Here is a 17,979-nt window from a genome sequence, read left to right on the forward strand (position 1 = left end):
ACACTTAGGGCTCACAGCCACTCTAGCAGATCGCTCGGGATCGTACAGCCGGCCGTGAGACGCGCTCGAGTCGCGTGCGCGATGAGCGAGGCCGCCATCACCTTTCCATCTTCCAACCCAGCCAGCAGCATCGACGGACTAAACACGAGATCCACGATGGCGCTGCGGGTGTTGATGTGCGGCGCCACCTGCATGCACGTTGCCTCACTCAACACCGTTTTTTCTGGAAGCCGTGCGAGAAACTCCCTGCCCATCGCCGGCGCCGCCACCTCGCTCGTCACCCGCGCTCTCACGCTCATCGATGCAACCGCGCAGCTCTTTGTGTGCTGAGCAGCTCCGCGCTTGCTGCGGCGGCTCCCGGTTGCGTCGAAGCCGGCGGAAAACACGGGTGGTGGGTAGTACACAAACGTGTCCTCGCCCTCGTCTCGGATCCGCCGCTCCGTCCGTGCCATCGCCGCACTGATGCTGCGGAAGTGCAACAGCAGCACCAGGCCGTTGGATACGCCGAATGCAACGAGTGGGTCGTAGCTGCTGCGCGCCACACATGTGATGTAGACCGTATCGCTCTCCGATGCGCCACTCCTAGACGACGCCACGCCCGCCCCGGCATCACCGCCGTCGGCGCCGAGCGACGGCCCCAGCGCAGACCGCAGCACCGTCGTGACGGGCACCGTCCCCAGTACGGCTAACCTGCCCGTTGCCACCGCGTACGTGGCCAGCATGCCGTCCACGGACACCATCAGTACCGCTCGCAGAGAGGTGATGTAGACACCGTAGGAGGGTATGAAGGGCAGCGCGCACCGAGCCGTGATGGTACCGGCGCCCAGCATGATATCCAGGATCAGCATCTCGCCCACCATCTCTCCAGCATCGAAACTCGCGGGCGTGGTGGGCCACGTGGCGGATGCGGAGTCGAGGGTTGCTGCAACGGACGAGGCCACCAAAGGAGAGGCGAGCCCAGACAGTGGTGCGTCGGCACTGATGCCAAGAGAAGGCGCTGAGTCAGCGGTGGCGTAGCCACACCGATACTGGTGCGACTCCTTGGCCACCCCGACCACCACCACCAGCGAGCTCCGATCTCCGCAGAACGTGCAGCTGCGTATCCCGAAGGGGGCGAACAGCTGCGGAACGAAGAAGGCCGGCGGGCTCTCCACTGCCGCCGCGGCACAGCGCCAGCCCGCCACGGAGCCGTCAGAGAGACCCACGGCGATGATGTAGCCGTTGGGGGAGAAAGCAACGGGGGTGACGGCGTAGCGACCATCGCGGTCGAGCCATGAGGATACAGCTGCACCCCCTCCAGAGCAAGCCAGCCGCGCGCTGTGTGCCGGTACGGCCGCGGTGGGCCCCGCCGCTACCCCCCACGCTCGCCATCCGTATGCGTTGCTGCTGCTGGTGCCAACGCCGCCGTTGGTACCGCTGCAACTCCCCATCGCGCTTTGGCCGTGACGCCCCGCACAGCGGAAGCTCGCTACGCACTCCTGAGACGCGAAGGGGTAGAGGTCGAGGTGTCCGTCGAGGTGCCGAGAGACAAAGAACGGCAGGTGAGGGTGGCTGGACGGCATCGCATTGGCCGCCTCGCCAAGCCGCGGTCGACTCTCGAGCGCTGACTTGGCTGCCACCGCCGCGATGACAGCGGGTGTGTACTGCTGCTCCGCGTGCTCCATCGCCAGGCGGAGCCGCTCGTGCTGTGCAGTCAGCCCAAGAGTGAAGGCGGCCGTCGCCAAGTTGCGCTCTGTTGCCTGCTTCCACAGCGCCTCCTCGTTGTCCCCGGCGAGGAGTTCGCGGAAGCCGTGACCAACCGAGGTGCCGGACTCAGTCGTCCACACTACACTGTCGCAGCTGGAGGCGTCGAAGTGAACCCCGGTGGCACTGTGGTTGTGTTGAGCAAGAATAAGGCGGTCGGTGCTGACAGGACGTTGGCCCTGTCCCTGACCGCGATTCAACGTCACCATGAGCAGCAGCCCCCGCAGCAGTGCGTGCGTGTGGTGCCGCCGCATCCATGCCAGCTGCATGTAGGAGAGTGCGGGGCAGTACACATCGGTGTGGCCGTTACACTGCTGTGGCTCATCCGGCGACGGTGTGACGTCAGGTGCCGAGGGAGACGCCGTCCGTGTCCTGTGCGACGAGGAGGCCGGTGTCGCTGAACCTGAGAAGGCAAAGAGGCGCTGGGAGGCGGAGGCGGCGTCGTTGAAACGCGTGCCCGCGTTGCTGAGACGATTGTGATCCGCCAGGGGATCTGCTGCTACCTTCACTGGGCGCAGCATACCCTCCAGCAGCGCTCGCGCCGACGTGTGTGACGCAGTAGACTCCTGCAGCAGTTCCACCGCCGCGCGGGTCGGTGCTGCCAGCTGAGAGCACTGTGCCAGTGCCGGCGCCGGCAGCGTCCAGAACAGCTCCAGCTGTGTCGCACACAACTCCAGCAGCGTGAGTGTGTTGTCCTCTAACCACGAGGTTGTCGACTTCCCCGGCGGCGGCGGCGTCACAGGATCGGACGCCCCATCGTGGGCCTCCTTTTTCGCACAGCCACATTCGGCTGCCGCTGAGGCCTCCGCCGTCCCCTGAGAAGCGCTCGCCTGCATATATCTCGGCGGAGCGTCCAGCACCGCCACCAACACCGCCCGCATCAGGCTCACCATCTGCTGCACTTCTAAGAAAACGCCGTTGGGGTCCGTCAAAGGACCGGGCGCGTACTGCGGCTGCGCGGCGTAGATGCGCATCATGCACTCCTCCGAGAGCGTGCTCCAACGCGACGTCACGTCTAGCAGCAGCGTGCACTGAAGTAGGCGACGCTGCACCACCGCCGCCTGTGCCTCCGGGGAGAGCGCATCGGCATAGAGGATCCCGGCGTCCATGGCGCGCTGCGTGGTCGGCGTAATCACCTCCGAGTCCAGCTCCGCCTGTGTCAGCTGCTTGAGGTGCGCCATAAGCCGCAAGTGTAGCTGAGCCTGGCAACACGAGAGCAGCAGCGACACCTGAGCCGAGTCTGTAAGGCGCAGCGGCATCGAGTCGCCAGGTGCGTCGCCATCGATGGTGGCGCCATCCGCGTCGGCCCGGGGGCTAAAGCTGCGCCAGCTTGCCCCTGCACTGCAAGACGGCCGACACACCCGCGCCCCGCGATCGCTCGACTCCTCCTCTGCGACGCCAGCAGCAAGCAGCGCATCGAACATGCTCCGATGGACCTGATCGTCGTCTTCGCTGCTGCCACGCATCGTGTCATCCTCCTCCGCCACCGCCTCCGCGTCATCGTCGTTGCCCACGCCCCACACCCAACCCTTGCCGCCGCCTGGCTCTAGCTGGCGACCCGGTGACGTGGATGCCTGCCCACCACCGAGGCGACCGCCGTCCGCTGCCCACGCGTCACGGTAGTGCCGTCTCATGTGGTGCACGAGAAGATGAAAAAAGGCAGTCAGAGGACGGTGCAATGGGGATGGGGATGCAGTGAGTGGCGGTGCCGTCGTAGCAGCATCAGCATCGGGGGGAGGCGTGGCGCTGGCTCCTTGCACCTCGTCACCGTCGTCCGACAGAAGCTTCGCCTGCACCGCGGCCTTCAGGACCCCTTCCGTGGAAACAGGGATACGCTGAAGGGCGAGCAGCACGATGTAGTTGGCACACTCCAACGCCACATTACTCAGGAGGAAGTGAAGCAGGGGCACGCACAGGGCGCACCAGCCCCCGTCTGCGGGTTTACGGGGGGTGATACTCAAAGACGGCACTTCCGGCTGCGCATTGGCCTCCCCGGCCGATAGCAGATGTAGGAGCGATGTCAGCAGCTGCTGGAAGAGTGCGTGCGGGTTGGCCCGGGCCGAGGAGGACGACGTGGCAAGCGACGGCATCAACCCGCTTTCCGCTCCCCCGCCACCACCATCGGCAGCCGCCATGTTCGACATCGGCATGAAGGACGAGGCAGTGGTAAAGCTCAGCAGCATGCGGCGCAGAATATCCTTGCACTCGCCAGCGTCCGCAGTAACACTCGCGCTAGTTGCAGCGTCACTGCCTGGCCGCCCTGTAGCGCCGGTGCGGGCGTACACGTACTGCACCTCCGCCTCCACAGCAGCGGCCGCCGCATCGGACAGCGTGAACAATGGCGAAGAGGCGTCAGCAGCGCTGACGCCCACAGCGGAAGAGGAGCTGCCCTGTCTTGCATGCGCGGGAGCTCCACCGTCATCGCTCCCGCCCTCGTCGTCGTCGTCGCTGCCACCAAACCCACGAAAGAGAAGCGTTCCGGTGTTGAAGTCGGCCGCCATTTTCGCCGTCTGCGGCGGCGCTCTGCGAGACGTGCCCCCACCATTACTTGTGCGTTGCAGGGTACCAGAGCGAGCCGCCGCTGCTGTCTCTGCCCGCAGCCCCCGCAGCAGCGCCTCCGCGTCGTGGTAGTGCAGGTAGCCATTCAGGCCTAGTCGATGCGCCAAGCAGTACCGACCGAGCCGCAGCAGAAACACCACCTCACGAGCTGGTGAGAGAAATTGGTCGCCGCGATAGGCAAGGGCGGCCACGCAGTCTCTGGCGTAGCGCAGCGCGCAGAGGGCCTCAGGGTGCGCAGTGGGGTGGGCCGCGATGCGCTGCAGCGCCCGGATACGTCGCTGAACCGCCACTTCCGGCGACACCCGTGGCGGGTTGACGTCGATCCAGCTCAGGCAGGCCAGCTCCCACATGTCCAGCGCACCACACACCTCCGCCTCCGCCGTACGCTGCGCGATGTACCACTCCAGAGCCGTCTCCGCCCCCGATGGCTGCTCCTCCAGAGCGTCGCCTGCTGCTCGCAGCACGAACAAGGCCAAGGACGGATTGTGACACCGCTGCAGCAGCACCTGCACAGCACTCCGAACGTCACCAGCCAGCAGAAAAAAAGCCGCACCGTACTGCGGCATGTTCTTGCTGATGGCGGCGTACGCGTTAGCGGCGGCAGCCGCACGATTGTGCTCATCCTTCGAAAAGTCGCGGCTAAAGAAGGCGTGCAGCCGCTGGTTGTTCTGGGCCTTGGCCAGCGCCGCCAGCGTGCCCACCTTGCGAGCCGTGCAGTACATGAGTGCACAGTCGGTCAGCTCCTTCGTCGACTGATACTGATGTCGAGCGACGCGGTCCGCCATGGTGCGCAAGTCAGCCGCAGAGTGCAGCCAAAACGCCACCCCCGACTGCTTCACCTGCTCCCAGGTCAGGTCCTGTGCCGACGCCCCGCCTGTCACCGGCGCCAATGCCTCTCCTGTGCCTCCACCGCCGACGGCGGCACCACCACCAGCGCCGCCGTCCACGTACACCGTGCTTGCCCTGTCGAACAAGAGCGATAGGAGGGTCGACTGCGAGTCGGACATGGCCGCCCACATATAAGATGCCGTTGTGACGATGCGCGTGGCGGTGCGGGCAACCTCGAAGTGCAACACGGAGTTGATGGGGGCGCACGAGTCCGTGGCGGCAGCAGCTGGCGTGTCTGCGCTCGTCAGTTGCAGGCGTCTTCCAAGGCCCACGTAGCGACTGTAGAAGAGATACCGCGCGGCTGCCTCGTCGACGCTGCGGCTCAGCGGCAACGTGTCACGTAAGGCCTCCAAGATGCACAGCAACTTCAGGTGCTCGTGGTTATCCAGTCTGCCCAGGGTGACCTGAGGAAGCAGTTGGGTAAGCTCGCTAACCAGGGCGCCGCAGGTGGCGCTGAAGTCATAAAAGCGGACACCTGCCGTCGTGGAAGGCGCCAGGGAAGATGGCCCGGGTGCCGTCGCGTTGGCCTGCATCTCTTCCGCGAGTAACGCCGCCACAGACAGCTGCGGCGGCGTTACCCGACGCAGCACCTCCTCGTACTGCGTCACCTTCGGACGGTCATGGAAGTCGCGCGCCACAGCCGAGCTGCACAAGCGCCGCGCCAGTTCCTCCGGGGACTGATCGAACAGCATCATACTCGATGATTCATCCACAGTCGAGGCTGCTCCGTCAGCCTCCACCGGCGCCACCACCTCCCTCACCGCGTCCGCGACGCACGTCAACACCTTCCCCAGCGCGTTCCATCGCCCCATGCCGATCAGCTGCATAACAGCATCGGGATGATACTGCGGCAGCGCTGCCTCCCCGAGGACGGAAGCCGACGAGCTGCCAGAAGCGCTCGCTGTGGCGCCGCTGCTGCGCAACGGGAGTTGGCGGACATGAATGAAGGAATTGCTGGTAGTTGCGTAGAGTATGTGGCAGGTGGACGTGCGGCTGCTGCCCAGCTTTGCCGCGTCTGCTACCGAGAGGCCCACGGGGCTTGCCCCCCACGCCCCCGTTACGTCCAGAGTCATGAGAGCCGTCACCGTTTCCGGGGCGACTGCCGAGCCACGGCCACCGATTCCGGGCAGCCCGCCGGTGACTCCGCACGGCGGACACCACGCGCAGTCCTGGACGTAGGAGTAGCCGCTGTCGCTCCCTTTGGGAAAGCAGCGCAGCCAGCGCTCGAACCGCGACCCGTGCACGGCGGCGCTCTCTGTTGGCGGTGGTGGTCCCATACCCACCTGGACCGGCCACCGTCGCAGCACCACGGCTTCGCCACTTGCGCTGAGGTAGAAGGCGTCCACTCCGGGCAGCGTTGCCTCGAGGCCAAACTCGGAAGAGCCTGAAGCGAGACATGCCGCCGCCACGCCAGTGTTGTCGCTCGGCTTCGCCGTAGCAGCAGCGGTAGCTTTCCTAGACGCCGCGAGCGACTGAGTAGCTGGGCAACCGTAGAGATACAAGACGGAGGAAGCGCCACTGCTGACCTCTGAGGTGCGGCAGAGCACACCGATCACAACGTCATTGTTCACCAGCAGGGCGCCGGTCACGCATGTGATGCTCCTCGGGTCGATCGTGGAGGGCAACAAAAGGCGCTGCAGGGAAGTCGGCGCACCAACCTCGCCGGTGTCCGGTGACAGCGGAGTACGTACACGAACGTACGTTGTCCCGGGCGATCCCGGTACAACCTGGCACTGCACCACCGCCGCCCCTTCCGCAGCGGCAGAGACACGCTGGCAGGCGCACAACGCCTCTCGAACATCCTGCACCCAGCCCTCCAAGCGTCTTGGTGATGTATCCCCGCACGTCGAAGACAGTTGGGCTGGCCGCAGCGGCTTTGACCACCACCGCTGCTGCACCTCTGCAAGCACCGGCACATACTCGGCCACAATGGGCTCGAAAGGGATGTAGCAACCTCCGGCAGCCACGAGGTGGTGTACCGGGGCAAGTGCCTCGAGGCATGGTGGACGGAGTCGAATCAGCCCCGCAGCACCACCGCCCTCGCCTCCCTCCCTGCTGCCGCCGCAGAGCGCGTTCGCGCGAACCAGCAGCAGCACCTCACCTCCTGGCCCAATGCAGCCACTGGTCAGCACGGACAGACTACGCAGAACGGGGTGGGGGCGAGACATGACCGGCACCGCTTCAACCTCCCCGTCATCCATCCTGGCCCCCTTCTCTGACGCTTGGGTGACGCCGACGGCCTCACCGCTCTCCTCCATAGCCCCGTACTTGGCGATGAGTTGTGCCAGCAAACGCCCCGCGTCCTGCTGAGCCGCCTTCAGCAGTGCCGGCATGAAGCGAAGCTTCTCCGGGCACCTGAGAGTCATGAAAGAGACGACGTCGTCCTCCGTCACCTGCGCCGCACAGCCCGCTGCTGCAGCGGTCGAGGCGGTTGTCAGTGGCATTGGCGGTACATCCCTAGCGGACGTGGAGGCGGCACTCGCAGCTGCCTGCGCACTCGCTTGCTGACGTGCGTCTTGCGCGTCGCTACCGCTGCCGCCCCCATCGTGAGCACCTGTCAACGAGACCCCAGGGATGTGTACCTCAGTGAGCGGTGCCACCGTGAGCACTCGCGCCTGCATACCAGAGGGCTCTACCTGCAGCAGCACCACAGCCCACACGGTCCGAGGAGGCATCACAGTCTCTGCGGAGTCCGAAGCGGCGTGAGTAGCGTTGCGCGATGAGGTGGCGGAGACGGTGCGCGTTACGACTGGCAAATCGGCCGAGGTGGAGCCGCCAGCCCGCTGCGCAGCCTCCGAGTCCTCAGCGCCCTCTTTCTCGCCTTCCAGAAACGATTCGGGGGCCTTCGGCAGGCTCAGCGGCGTCTCGGATGGGATCGGCAGCGCAGGTGTGGGGAAGCCGAGCAAGCCGGCGATGAGGATCGTCGACGAGCCTGCGGGGCTCCAAACAAATGATGGCGCCGGCTGCCTGTGCACCTTTTCAGCCTCTGCCAGAGGCACCACGGTCCGCAGAGACAACAACGGCGCGCAGCCCAAAGCCAGGAAGCACTCAACCCGATACACAGCGGCGGAGAGGTCCACCATCACCGCTAGCACCACCCCACTCGTGAAGCGCAGCACCATTCGATACCGCCGCGCCCCGCCGAGCATAAGCTCCACCGCACACGGCTGCTTGCTGGTATCGTGTCCGAGCTCGATGGGTCGCGTACGCCACGTTGGCAGAACCGTGACCTTCACCAGGGAGCTGTAAAGGAGCAGGAGAGGCTGCAACAGCTCCCTACAAGCCAGCCCGACGGCGCGCTGCTTGGCAAAACTTGCGTGCTTCTGTCGCCCAAACGCGTAACTCGACGTCCGCACGGTGCCGTCACCCTCGACGTGCACAAACTCCATGCGGCTGCTCAGCGAGTTGGCCTCCGCAAAGTGCGAGAAGTTCGGGACAAGGCTCGTATGCATCTCGGCAATGGGCGGCGGCGGCGCCCCTCCCCACGTCGTCCCGGCCACCGTACTGACAGAGAGCGCCGCAACGTCTGGCGTCTCGAGTTGCAGCGAGGAAGTGTGCAGCGGCGTGGCGGCTGTGGACGCCGGAGATGTTGCGTTCCCAACCAAAAATGCAGGGCTGCCGCTCGCGCACGGGTGCGCGTGAAGCCCGGGCATCCGTAAAGACGGGGTGTACGCTAGCACGATGACACCGGCGGGGACAAGCTGCACAATATTCTTGACGCTCCTGCCACACAAGCCGAGACCTGCGTCAGCGATGTCTAGCTCCTCGTCCTCGTACCCGCCTCGGCACGGCCCCCACCCGCCATCAGCGTTCTCTCTCATGACGTTCGTGTACCGCCGCACGTTGGACAGTGACTGCACTGTATACAACATCATGTATCCCGTCTCTTCCTGCGGGCGCGTACACGTGACGCAGAGCAGCGTGTGCGATGAAACACAGTGCCACTGCATGTCAGTGATGTGGTAGATGCCGACCGAGGTGGTGAGAGCGCGCTCCGCCAGCGTCGTGTACCCCCCAGCCGCGGGCGACGCGGACGCTCCAGGCGTCCCTGTAGGTTGGCCAGGCGTTCCGGCAAAGCCTCTGACCAGGGTCGGGTGCGACGTTGGCAAGAAGGCCGGCGTTGGTGCGACAGCGAAGTCGCGGCTCTCCACCGTCGCGGTGACGTGTGCGCCGCCTGATGCGGGGTTTGTAGAGAACAGGGAAGGAGTGGTCGTGGATGCAACACTGCTGAAGCAGCGCTCGCCCACCAAGCCCGGCGACGCGGGGGACGACATGGGAACCTGACTATCCGCAGGGAAGACGCAGGAAGGAAAGACGACCATTGTGGCATGCCCCAATGCGAGGGCAACGTGGTGATTCACACGACACACAGCGAGGCTGCGGTAGGCCCCCATGGAACGCCACACTACGCGATCCGGCAGCTCCACGGCAGCAGCGGCGCTGCCTACAACAGAGGTGAGCGCCGGCGCGTCATTGCTATTACCGAGCACGACCAGAACCGCCTCTGTGTCGAGCACGATGCACAACGTGTCCACGCTGACAAAGTCCACTGCTCGCACGACGGAGGGATGCGCGGGCGTAGATATACGTACCGGCACGGCAGTAGCAGGAGCAGCGGCACTCGCACCTCTCAGTCTCACGCCCGCAGGGGTGAGCGTGGTGCCACGGTTTGGGGTGGTCGAAGAGAGGGAAGTGTTGCCGTCCTCGGTCAGTCCAGGGCGAGTGGCCAACAACGTCCCGTCTAAGCGGAAGGCCACCCGTCTCCACCGCAGTCCCCCTGTGAAACCACACTGCCTCTGCGTTGGCTGGCCGCCACTCGTGATAGGGCCAGAGCCCCACGCTGCGGCGGACGAAGAAGACGCATTCGATGTTTGGAAAACGTTGCTGCGCCCTTGCATGGATGTGCATCGACTTGCTGAACACCCAGCCTTGCCCGATGACGCGGCGGCAGAGGACGGCGGTGGTATCCAGCTGGCGTGCACCGCGTCGGTGTCCTCTGCTGTTCGCCAAAACGAAGACGCACGGGTGTCGCGCCACAGCTGCCCAGCACCATCGAACTCGAACAAAAACACGTCCGCTGTCGTGGCCACGGCAACGCGCAAGACATCATCGGTGAAATGGTGCACGGACACGGCGCACACACGTGACGCCGAGGCCGACAATGCCCGAGCAGGTTCGCCCCGTGTGCAGGCTGTCGCTCCTCTCGACGCCGTTGTGGCAGCGGCTTCGGCAGTTGTGGGCGCGGTACTCGTCGCCATCTCTGCGCCTGCCGCCGTCGGCGCTTCGTCGAACAGTGGGCAACTTTGCGCTAGTACGACACCGTTCTTCAGCAGCACCAGTCTGCTTCCTCCCGTGATGAGGGCGGTGTAGAGGTCGCCCCTATGGCTCATGCAGTGCGTGTCATGGGAGCATTCCTGTGGAAAGAGCACGCGCGGTGGCTCGTGAGGCGGAGACAACGATGATGGTGGCGGTGACGACATGTCGTGAGCGGCAACCTCGTGAAAAATGCTCATTTTCTGATTCTCGTGTGTGCGTGTGGGGAAGCAGCTCTGTGATACCGTGTGCGCACGGTGTTAACGACGCTCGCACACGCAGCACGCACAGGCACACTGCGTCAGTGTATGCGCGCACAAGTCAGCTACGCCCCCCACAAGGAGAGTAAGCGAGAGAAAGCGAAGGAAGCAAACCTTAAAGGGGGGCGGCAAGCCGTGGGGCATGGAGCGCACGAATGCACGCGAGATGCGCAAGGAAGGCGAAGACGTGCGTGAGCTGATGAACACGGTGCAGATGGATGTCGACACACAAACACCCAGAGAGCCAGAGCACTGCAGTACGAGGATAGGGGTGCGGCGCGGTCCTTGCGAGAGAGACCATGTCGTCATCAGCAAGAGATAAAGGATCGGGGAAAGGATAGCCGCAATCCTTTGCGCCTCTTCGACACAGATCGCACCTGTGACAGTTTCTTGGGTGACGTGTGCTAAAGGGAGGCACAAGCCCGAGGAGAGGAGGAGAGCGCCGGATTGGCAGAAGAGTCCCCCACCACCACTCCTCGCTGCACACACGGCTGAAGCGGTACACACACACGTGCAGCTAAACGCAGGCACGAACACGGCGACCGGGGTGATGTGTGACAAGATGCGATGGTGCACACGCACGAGAAAAAAAAACGAAAGTGACGAAGGGAAGGATGCCCGACAAGGCACAGCCCTCGCGTGCCGCGGACTCAAACAACACACGTCGCCGTTAGCCCGCATCGCACGTGTGTGCGTGTGTGTGTGTGTGTGTCCTGCCATCACCGGCGCTGTGGGGCAACGGCAGCAGCAGCAATGCCGCCTATCCATTCCTCCAGCGCCGTCTCCTCCGCGCGACTGGCCACCTCCAATGCGGCGGTGATAGCGTCGCGACTCTTGCCGTCCCTGTGGAGGAATTCGGTGTGCGGCCCGACGAGTGAGCCCTTGGCCAGCAACACCTCACCCATTCCGGCATCGCGCACGGAAAGAAACAGCCGGTGCGTCTCACCAACATCCAGCCACGCGGAGCACACCTCTCGCACGGCAAGAGATGACACTGCCCCCTTAGCCGCCCCAGACACGGTTTCGGAGCCGGTCGTGCTGTACCGCTTCTTTGGCTTTCGTCGCACTACGAGCAGGCCTGGCTGGCGCTCGTGCTGGCTCGGCTGCCCCACGTTGAGAAGACTCTTAGCGCCGGTGTCGTACATGTACTCGGACACCGTGTCTTCAAGGTACGCGGCGGCGCTGCGGCCGTCACCGATCAGCGTCCACACCGCGCACGTGTTAGCGAGGGAGCCACATGTGGGGGAAACGGGCGACGAGGTGTCGTGGCCGGCAGCGTCTCCTTGGCGTGGCGATGGGCTTTGGGGACCCCATGCGATGATGGAGCCAAGGGTGGTGAACGCGTTCGATGCGACCGGAGCCACGTGGATGTTGGCATAGCGCGCGTCCCCGGCGGGGACGTGGAGGAGGAGCCTGCCTGACCGTGAGCAGACGCCACTGCCGCCGCGCAGCGCCACCTCGCATGGCAGCCAAAGCGAAGGGGCGTAGGGAGCAATGCGGTACATCGCCCTAAGAGCGGCTGCTGCCAAAGAGCCGGCATCGTCTGCGCTGAAGGCCCTCGCTTCCGCACCCGCCTCCGTCGCGGTGTCCTTCGCCGGGCGGCACTCACTTGCAACCAACGACGTGGGGACAGACATGCACACCACCAGTGCATGGGTACTCAGCACCCGCGGTGCGTGCAGCTGGAGCACATACCGCTCCTCCCCTTGTCTGGCTGCATGTGTTGCATCACTAGGTGCAGGCGTCTGCGCCGCTGAAAAGCCGTGCGCGTGGGCGTCTGAGACACTGGCACGCACCTGCTCGTCACCGGCAGCGCCGCGGAAAATGCGTAGAAGGTACGATGTGCACCGCGGTGCAACCAGCGGAGCCCCAACATCGCGTGCGACCAGACGCATGGAACGCTCCCCGCTGCTTAGCGATGGATCATCCACGACACACTGCTGCAGCTCTGCCCTGTGCAGCACGGCGCCAAGCTGCTCCAACACCGGACGAGACGACGATGAAAGTCTGCGCAGCTCCCACTCACGCACAGTGTCGTGACGCCCCACAGTACTCTCCACATCACTATCATCTCGAGCCAGACCCCTCGTGTGCACTTGACGCCGCTGCTGGCTCAGAAAACGACCCACATGCGCCTCCCACGCCCGCTCTACCGAGGGAAAGCTGTAGATGGAGCTCGGCTCGGCGTCTGCGCTGTCCAGTGGGAGCGCAGCTACCGCAGCCACCGTTTCTGCTCCCGCTATCGACGTGGACAGTGCCAGTCCCTCCCAGCACAGCTGCAGGTCGTGCTGGAGAAGGTGCTGCACGGCAGAGGCGGCACCTCCATGCCTGGCGGCAAGAGATGCGGAGACGAGGTACAGGCTCCAGCACGACCTGCTTCCATGGGCCTCGTCAACGGCACGCTGGTGCTGCTGTGGCGGCTGTCGTGAAGAGCAGGGGGGTTGGAGTAGCTGAACAAACGCCGCGCCAGCGGCCGAGTAGAGGCTCACCCCCCAGGCTGAGCTGGGAGCGTCACCTCCCATATCCGCCAGCGCGTGCGGCGCGCACGGCTCCCGCAGTTGCGTGACGACAGATGCAACAGTCAGTGCCTTGGCAGTCAGCGGAGACACTCGCGCCGACCCGCCCGGAGCAGCGCCGCTGGCTGCTGCACTCCCGACGAAGCAGCGGAAGCCATCCAGCTCAAGGGTTGGCGTACGGTAAAGTGAGTCCAGGTGCGCCAGGATGCGGTGCACCGCATCGTCGACGGTGCGAGAAACCGCCGATGTCGACGTGCCGCCGTCCCACACCACCTCCAGGAAGACTCGAAAAAAGGGTAGCAGCGCAGCCGCTATCGAGCAGGAAGCGGGGGTGGTGGTGGCAATGTCGGCAGACGTGGACGGCGGCACCGCCGCGAGAGTCGAGGGAGGCGGGGGAAGTGCCGTGACCTCCACCACCCATGCGCGCAGCGGCGCACGCTCACGTTCGACGCACCCGCTCTCCGCCGCCTCAGTTGCGGGAGACACCGCGCTATCACGCCCGTGGGCCGGGCTGGCCCGCCACGAGGGTTGACGTAGGAGGCTTGCTCGCAGTCTCTCTGCACACCAGTTTGATTGCCCTGAAGCGTCTGATGCAGCTGCGCCAGTGACGTCCACGTGGCTCGCATACGGCACAAACAGCTCCGTCACGTACAGTGTTGCCCCGGTCTCGTCCATGCTCTCGAAGCGCGCCGTGTTGCTGGACGTGCCGAGCGGGAGTGCATCTCCTCTGATGCTCTTGTTGCCCGGGGCGGCCGGATCAGTGGCGGCCGTGCTGCCTTTCACAGGGGTGTGAGAGAGGTGGTGAGAGGCCACGTCGAGTGTCCAGCACCGAGGGGCAAGGATGCACCCCGTCGAGAAGCCCCACACCCGTCGAGGGCACAGGTCCTCCATTTCCTGGCAAGTCCACACCACTGAGTGGAGAGTGGGGGAGGGGGGAGGAGGGGGAGGGTGCCCGAGAAAAGAGCGATACGTTCGAACCCTGAGAACCAGCGCTCATTCATGAGGCGGTGCAGCGGCGATGACTGCACGGACGGCATGGCGTTGACATGTCAGCCCACAAAGCGGAGAAGACGTACGAGGCGGTCCCGAGAAAACGAAACACAAATTTTGGAGAGAGAGATGGGGGAAGGACGGGGAGGAGGGACAACGTAGGTGGCAGTGAAACCGTTGGGGAGCCGGCCGTGTGTGTGTGTGTGTGAGGCAGGCAGGGGCGAGGGGGAGGGCGGGTATGTGTGCATGCAGACACCACACACCCACGCACACGCACGCACACACACACGCATGGGTACACGAGGGTATGAGCGGGGTCGGGAGGGAGATAATGGAAGAGAAGCGAAGAGGCGGGACAGCGGGTATTCCGCATTATCATCGCTCCCGATCCCTTCGCAGCAGTCTTGACGCTGTCCTCCGGTTGCGCCGCCTTGGGCGGGCAGGTGGATGGACAATCCGGTCTCTCCGTCTCTCTGTCTTAGCAGCGGTCCTGCAAGTGAGCTTCATCGTCTACATGCCGCGTCGCGTGTGTGCCCGCCCTCCCACCCCTCTGGATCCAACGCGGACACGCATAGGCAGGCGATTGCTCGCTAGGGAGAGGGGGAAAGGGGTGTGTCTGATACTCAGCCATGATGTTGATCGTGTGGAGGTAGGGCTACTTTTTACGAGAGAGAGGAAGGGAGGGGGGAAGGGATGGGCCGAGGAGACGGCGCCCACAACGGCAGAACACCCAACACACCCACCGGACAGCTCCGTGACGAAGAGGAAGAGGCGGAGGCGGAGGCGTCCAAAGCACGGGAAGCACCAAAGCAAGAGGCACTCCAGTACTTTGGACAGCATAATGCGGCCCTCCTCCCTCTGCCACCCATCCAGCCGTAATACGCTCCCCCTATCGTGCGCCACCGTCACACACCCACACGTCGATCTAAATCGGCAAGTTAGCGAGCAGAAACCCCGCCATCACAAGGACGGCACCGGCCACGTAGGCACCACTGAAGTGCGCATTCTTGGAGACGGCGTCCACGACCATGGCAAGCGGGGTGGTGAGCGACAGCCCAAGCGTGGCGACCACCGGGGAAGTGAGCACGACGCTGCGGGCCCACAGCACGTCGCTGAGATTGGTGCCGATGAGAGAGTTCATGAGCAAGGGCCAGAACTGCTGCCAGGATGGCCACACAAACTTCTCCGCGCCCGTTACGCTAAGCAGCACCAGACCAGGCCACAGGAAAACAAAGTTCAAGACGCCGACAGCGCCAAACACCATTCCCATGGAAAAGCGCTCATCCTCCGGCAGATGAAACTTTAGCACAGATGTGTAGGCGGCGTAGAAGAACGCGGACAGTAGCGCCACGATGTTGCCGCCAACGGTACTGTGCCCGCCAGCGGGGTCCTTGTCGGACAGTCCCACCACAACTGTACCGCTGACACTGAGAACAACCGCCACAAACCGATTCCTCTCCACAGGGTGCCGCAGCAACATGTGGGATAAGAAGAGCGCCCAGATCGACGAGGTGGAGCTCAAGATCGTGTTAGAGGCCACCGAAGTGATCGAGAGGGAGAGGTTGAAGAGGTAGTTGGCTAGAAACCAAAGCGGGCAGAAGACGAGCGCGCACCGCCAGATGCGCCGGAGCGAGTAGCGGCGAATGCGCTGCCGACGCGCGCGCTGACGATAGCGGCGTCGCGGCGGCGCCCCGGTACCGTTGTGGCGGAGCATCTTTGAGGAAATCACTACTTCCCGGCGCGTCGCGACCTGCCACAGGGCAGCGTCCGCCAACTGGTCCTCATTTGTCAGGATGACACTGACCACCTCCTCTCGCGCACTCGACGCCAACGAGGTGGGAAGGGAATAGTCGCGGCACTCGTCCGCGACGTGCAACCGCACCGTCGACCTGATCACACCGTGCGCGTTGCCAAGGTTGCTGCCGCCATCGATGTCATCGTTGTCAACCAGCAGACTCCTGCCAGTGACATCAGCACTACACAGCACCTGCTCCGGGGGGAGCCACGGCGTCGACGGTGGCGTTCCAGCGTGGCGGACACTCACGGCGGTGATCGGCGACCGTGACAGGGGAGCATGGCCGTAGTGGGGCGGTTGTGTCGAATGCGGTGCAGCATGTGAAACCAGGTTCGAGGAGGGTGAGCAGTGGTTCATTGACCGCTGCAACTCCCATTCTGCAAGACTTCGACAGTGTCGGACGGCGTGGGAGAAAGTCGGGCTCACACCCGACACGGCCGTGCTATGATGAGGCACCTCCCTCACTGCTCCAATGCTGCCGTCGTCTTCTACCGCCGCCACCTCCTCCTCCTCCGTCGACGACGGCTCCCTCGAGTCCAGCCGTCCATCCTCGATGCACACCGGCTGCGTCTGCGATGTTTCATCCCATGGCGTGCGCCGCCAGCGAGGCGAGAGAAAGAAGCCGGCGTTCCAAAAGCAAAACCCAGTCGTGTTAAAGTACGTGAGGAAGAACGGCTTGTTGAACTCGAGGGACCCGAAGATGTACTGGATCCAGACCGAGGATGCCACCCAGATGACCGTCACGCACAAGATGAGGGTGACACCGAGGCCGTACTTTGAGAACGTCATGAGCGGCCTTAGGTGGGGAACAGTGCGAAGCACATCGTTGTATGCACGATCCACCAGCTCGCGGAGGCGGCTGCGTTGGGCGGCGATAATCGTCGAGCCCGGGGCGTCATCGATGTCCTCAGTGCCGGCAGCGCCAGCAGCGCTCTCCCGGGTGAAGGGCGACGAACAGCTTGGCATGAAAGAGGGAGAGAGGAACCCCACACAGGTGTCACACACAGAGAAAGAATAGCAGCGATACACACGCGCAGAGAGAGAGATAGACAGAGCGCCGCCCCTCCCCCCCCCCGCACGAAGACAAAGAGAAGCAACGCGAGCAGGAGGGGTTAAGGAAGTTCACCGAAAGGGGATGTTTGGCGCTCACCCTGCTATCAACCACAGCTGCTGCCGTCAACACAGACGAACTGCACACGTCAACACACAAAGGAAGAAAGACGCACTGCAACCCCTCACAGCTGCGCAACACCAAACGTAAAGAGAAGTGGGTGAGTGAGTGAGGCAACCTTCGCTGATTTTCGATCCCAGCCCTGAGCGCTTGTGTATCCTCCTCCTTTTTCTTTCGCTTTCTCGTGCGTGTTATGCGTGGGTCGGCGTTGCAGCCCTGTGTGTCTGTGGAGGTGGGGGTGAGGCGGTGTGCGGTGTGCGGTGTCGTATGTGTGTGCTGTGACACCCACACACGCTTCCCGTTCTCTGTGCTCCCAGACGCGCGCGCACGCACAACTACGAAAGACGAGTAGCGAAGAGGGGAGGGGATGGCGGCGACGGCGACGGATGCGTTGTGGGGGGTGGGGGGGAAGGCGCAGCAAACACATAAAAGGGCGGGCTAAAAGAGGCAAAAGGGGCGCCGCTCTCCGCTCAGGCGAGCCTGCGGTGAGGGAGCGCGTTGGGTGTGCGAGACGTCTGCAAAGGAGAGGGAGTCCTGGGCGCGGGTGACGCGAGTAACGAAGGGGGTGGGGGTTGGAGGGTAGAGGGCAAGATAAGGGCCGTGCTATAAGCCCGTCACCCCTCAAACAAAACAAAAGGAGTGGGAGAGACCAATATGTGCGTCCAAAGGCGGAAGGGGGAAAAACGAGGCGGACGCTGCACGAGCGCACTGGCTCACTGGTGCCTCAGTCTTCGTGTCGCTGTA

The 17,979-nt window shown here is 64.1% G+C and overlaps 3 protein-coding genes across 3 annotated transcripts; all 3 read right to left on the reverse strand.

The window, feature by feature from the left end:
- Positions 1–11: 11 nt before the first annotated feature.
- LMXM_07_0380 (conserved hypothetical protein) lies at positions 12–10,670 on the reverse strand (the record flags this gene model as incomplete). Its single annotated transcript, XM_003872134.1, has 1 exon — positions 12–10,670. One exon carries the CDS (start codon positions 10,668–10,670, stop codon positions 12–14), a length of 10,659 nt encoding a protein of 3,552 aa, XP_003872183.1.
- Positions 10,671–11,482: 812 nt separating this feature from the next.
- LMXM_07_0390 (conserved hypothetical protein) lies at positions 11,483–14,170 on the reverse strand (the record flags this gene model as incomplete). The annotated part of the gene is made up of 1 exon (XM_003872135.1): positions 11,483–14,170. One exon carries the CDS (start codon positions 14,168–14,170, stop codon positions 11,483–11,485), a length of 2,688 nt encoding a protein of 895 aa, XP_003872184.1.
- Positions 14,171–15,194: 1,024 nt separating this feature from the next.
- LMXM_07_0400 (conserved hypothetical protein) lies at positions 15,195–17,030 on the reverse strand (the record flags this gene model as incomplete). Its single annotated transcript, XM_003872136.1, has 1 exon — positions 15,195–17,030. One exon carries the CDS (start codon positions 17,028–17,030, stop codon positions 15,195–15,197), a length of 1,836 nt encoding a protein of 611 aa, XP_003872185.1.
- Positions 17,031–17,979: the final 949 nt, after the last annotated feature.

The sequence above is a fragment of the Leishmania mexicana genome, chromosome 7, assembly GCF_000234665.1.
Source record: "Leishmania mexicana MHOM/GT/2001/U1103 complete genome, chromosome 7".
Lineage (NCBI taxonomy): Eukaryota > Euglenozoa > Kinetoplastea > Trypanosomatida > Trypanosomatidae > Leishmania > Leishmania mexicana.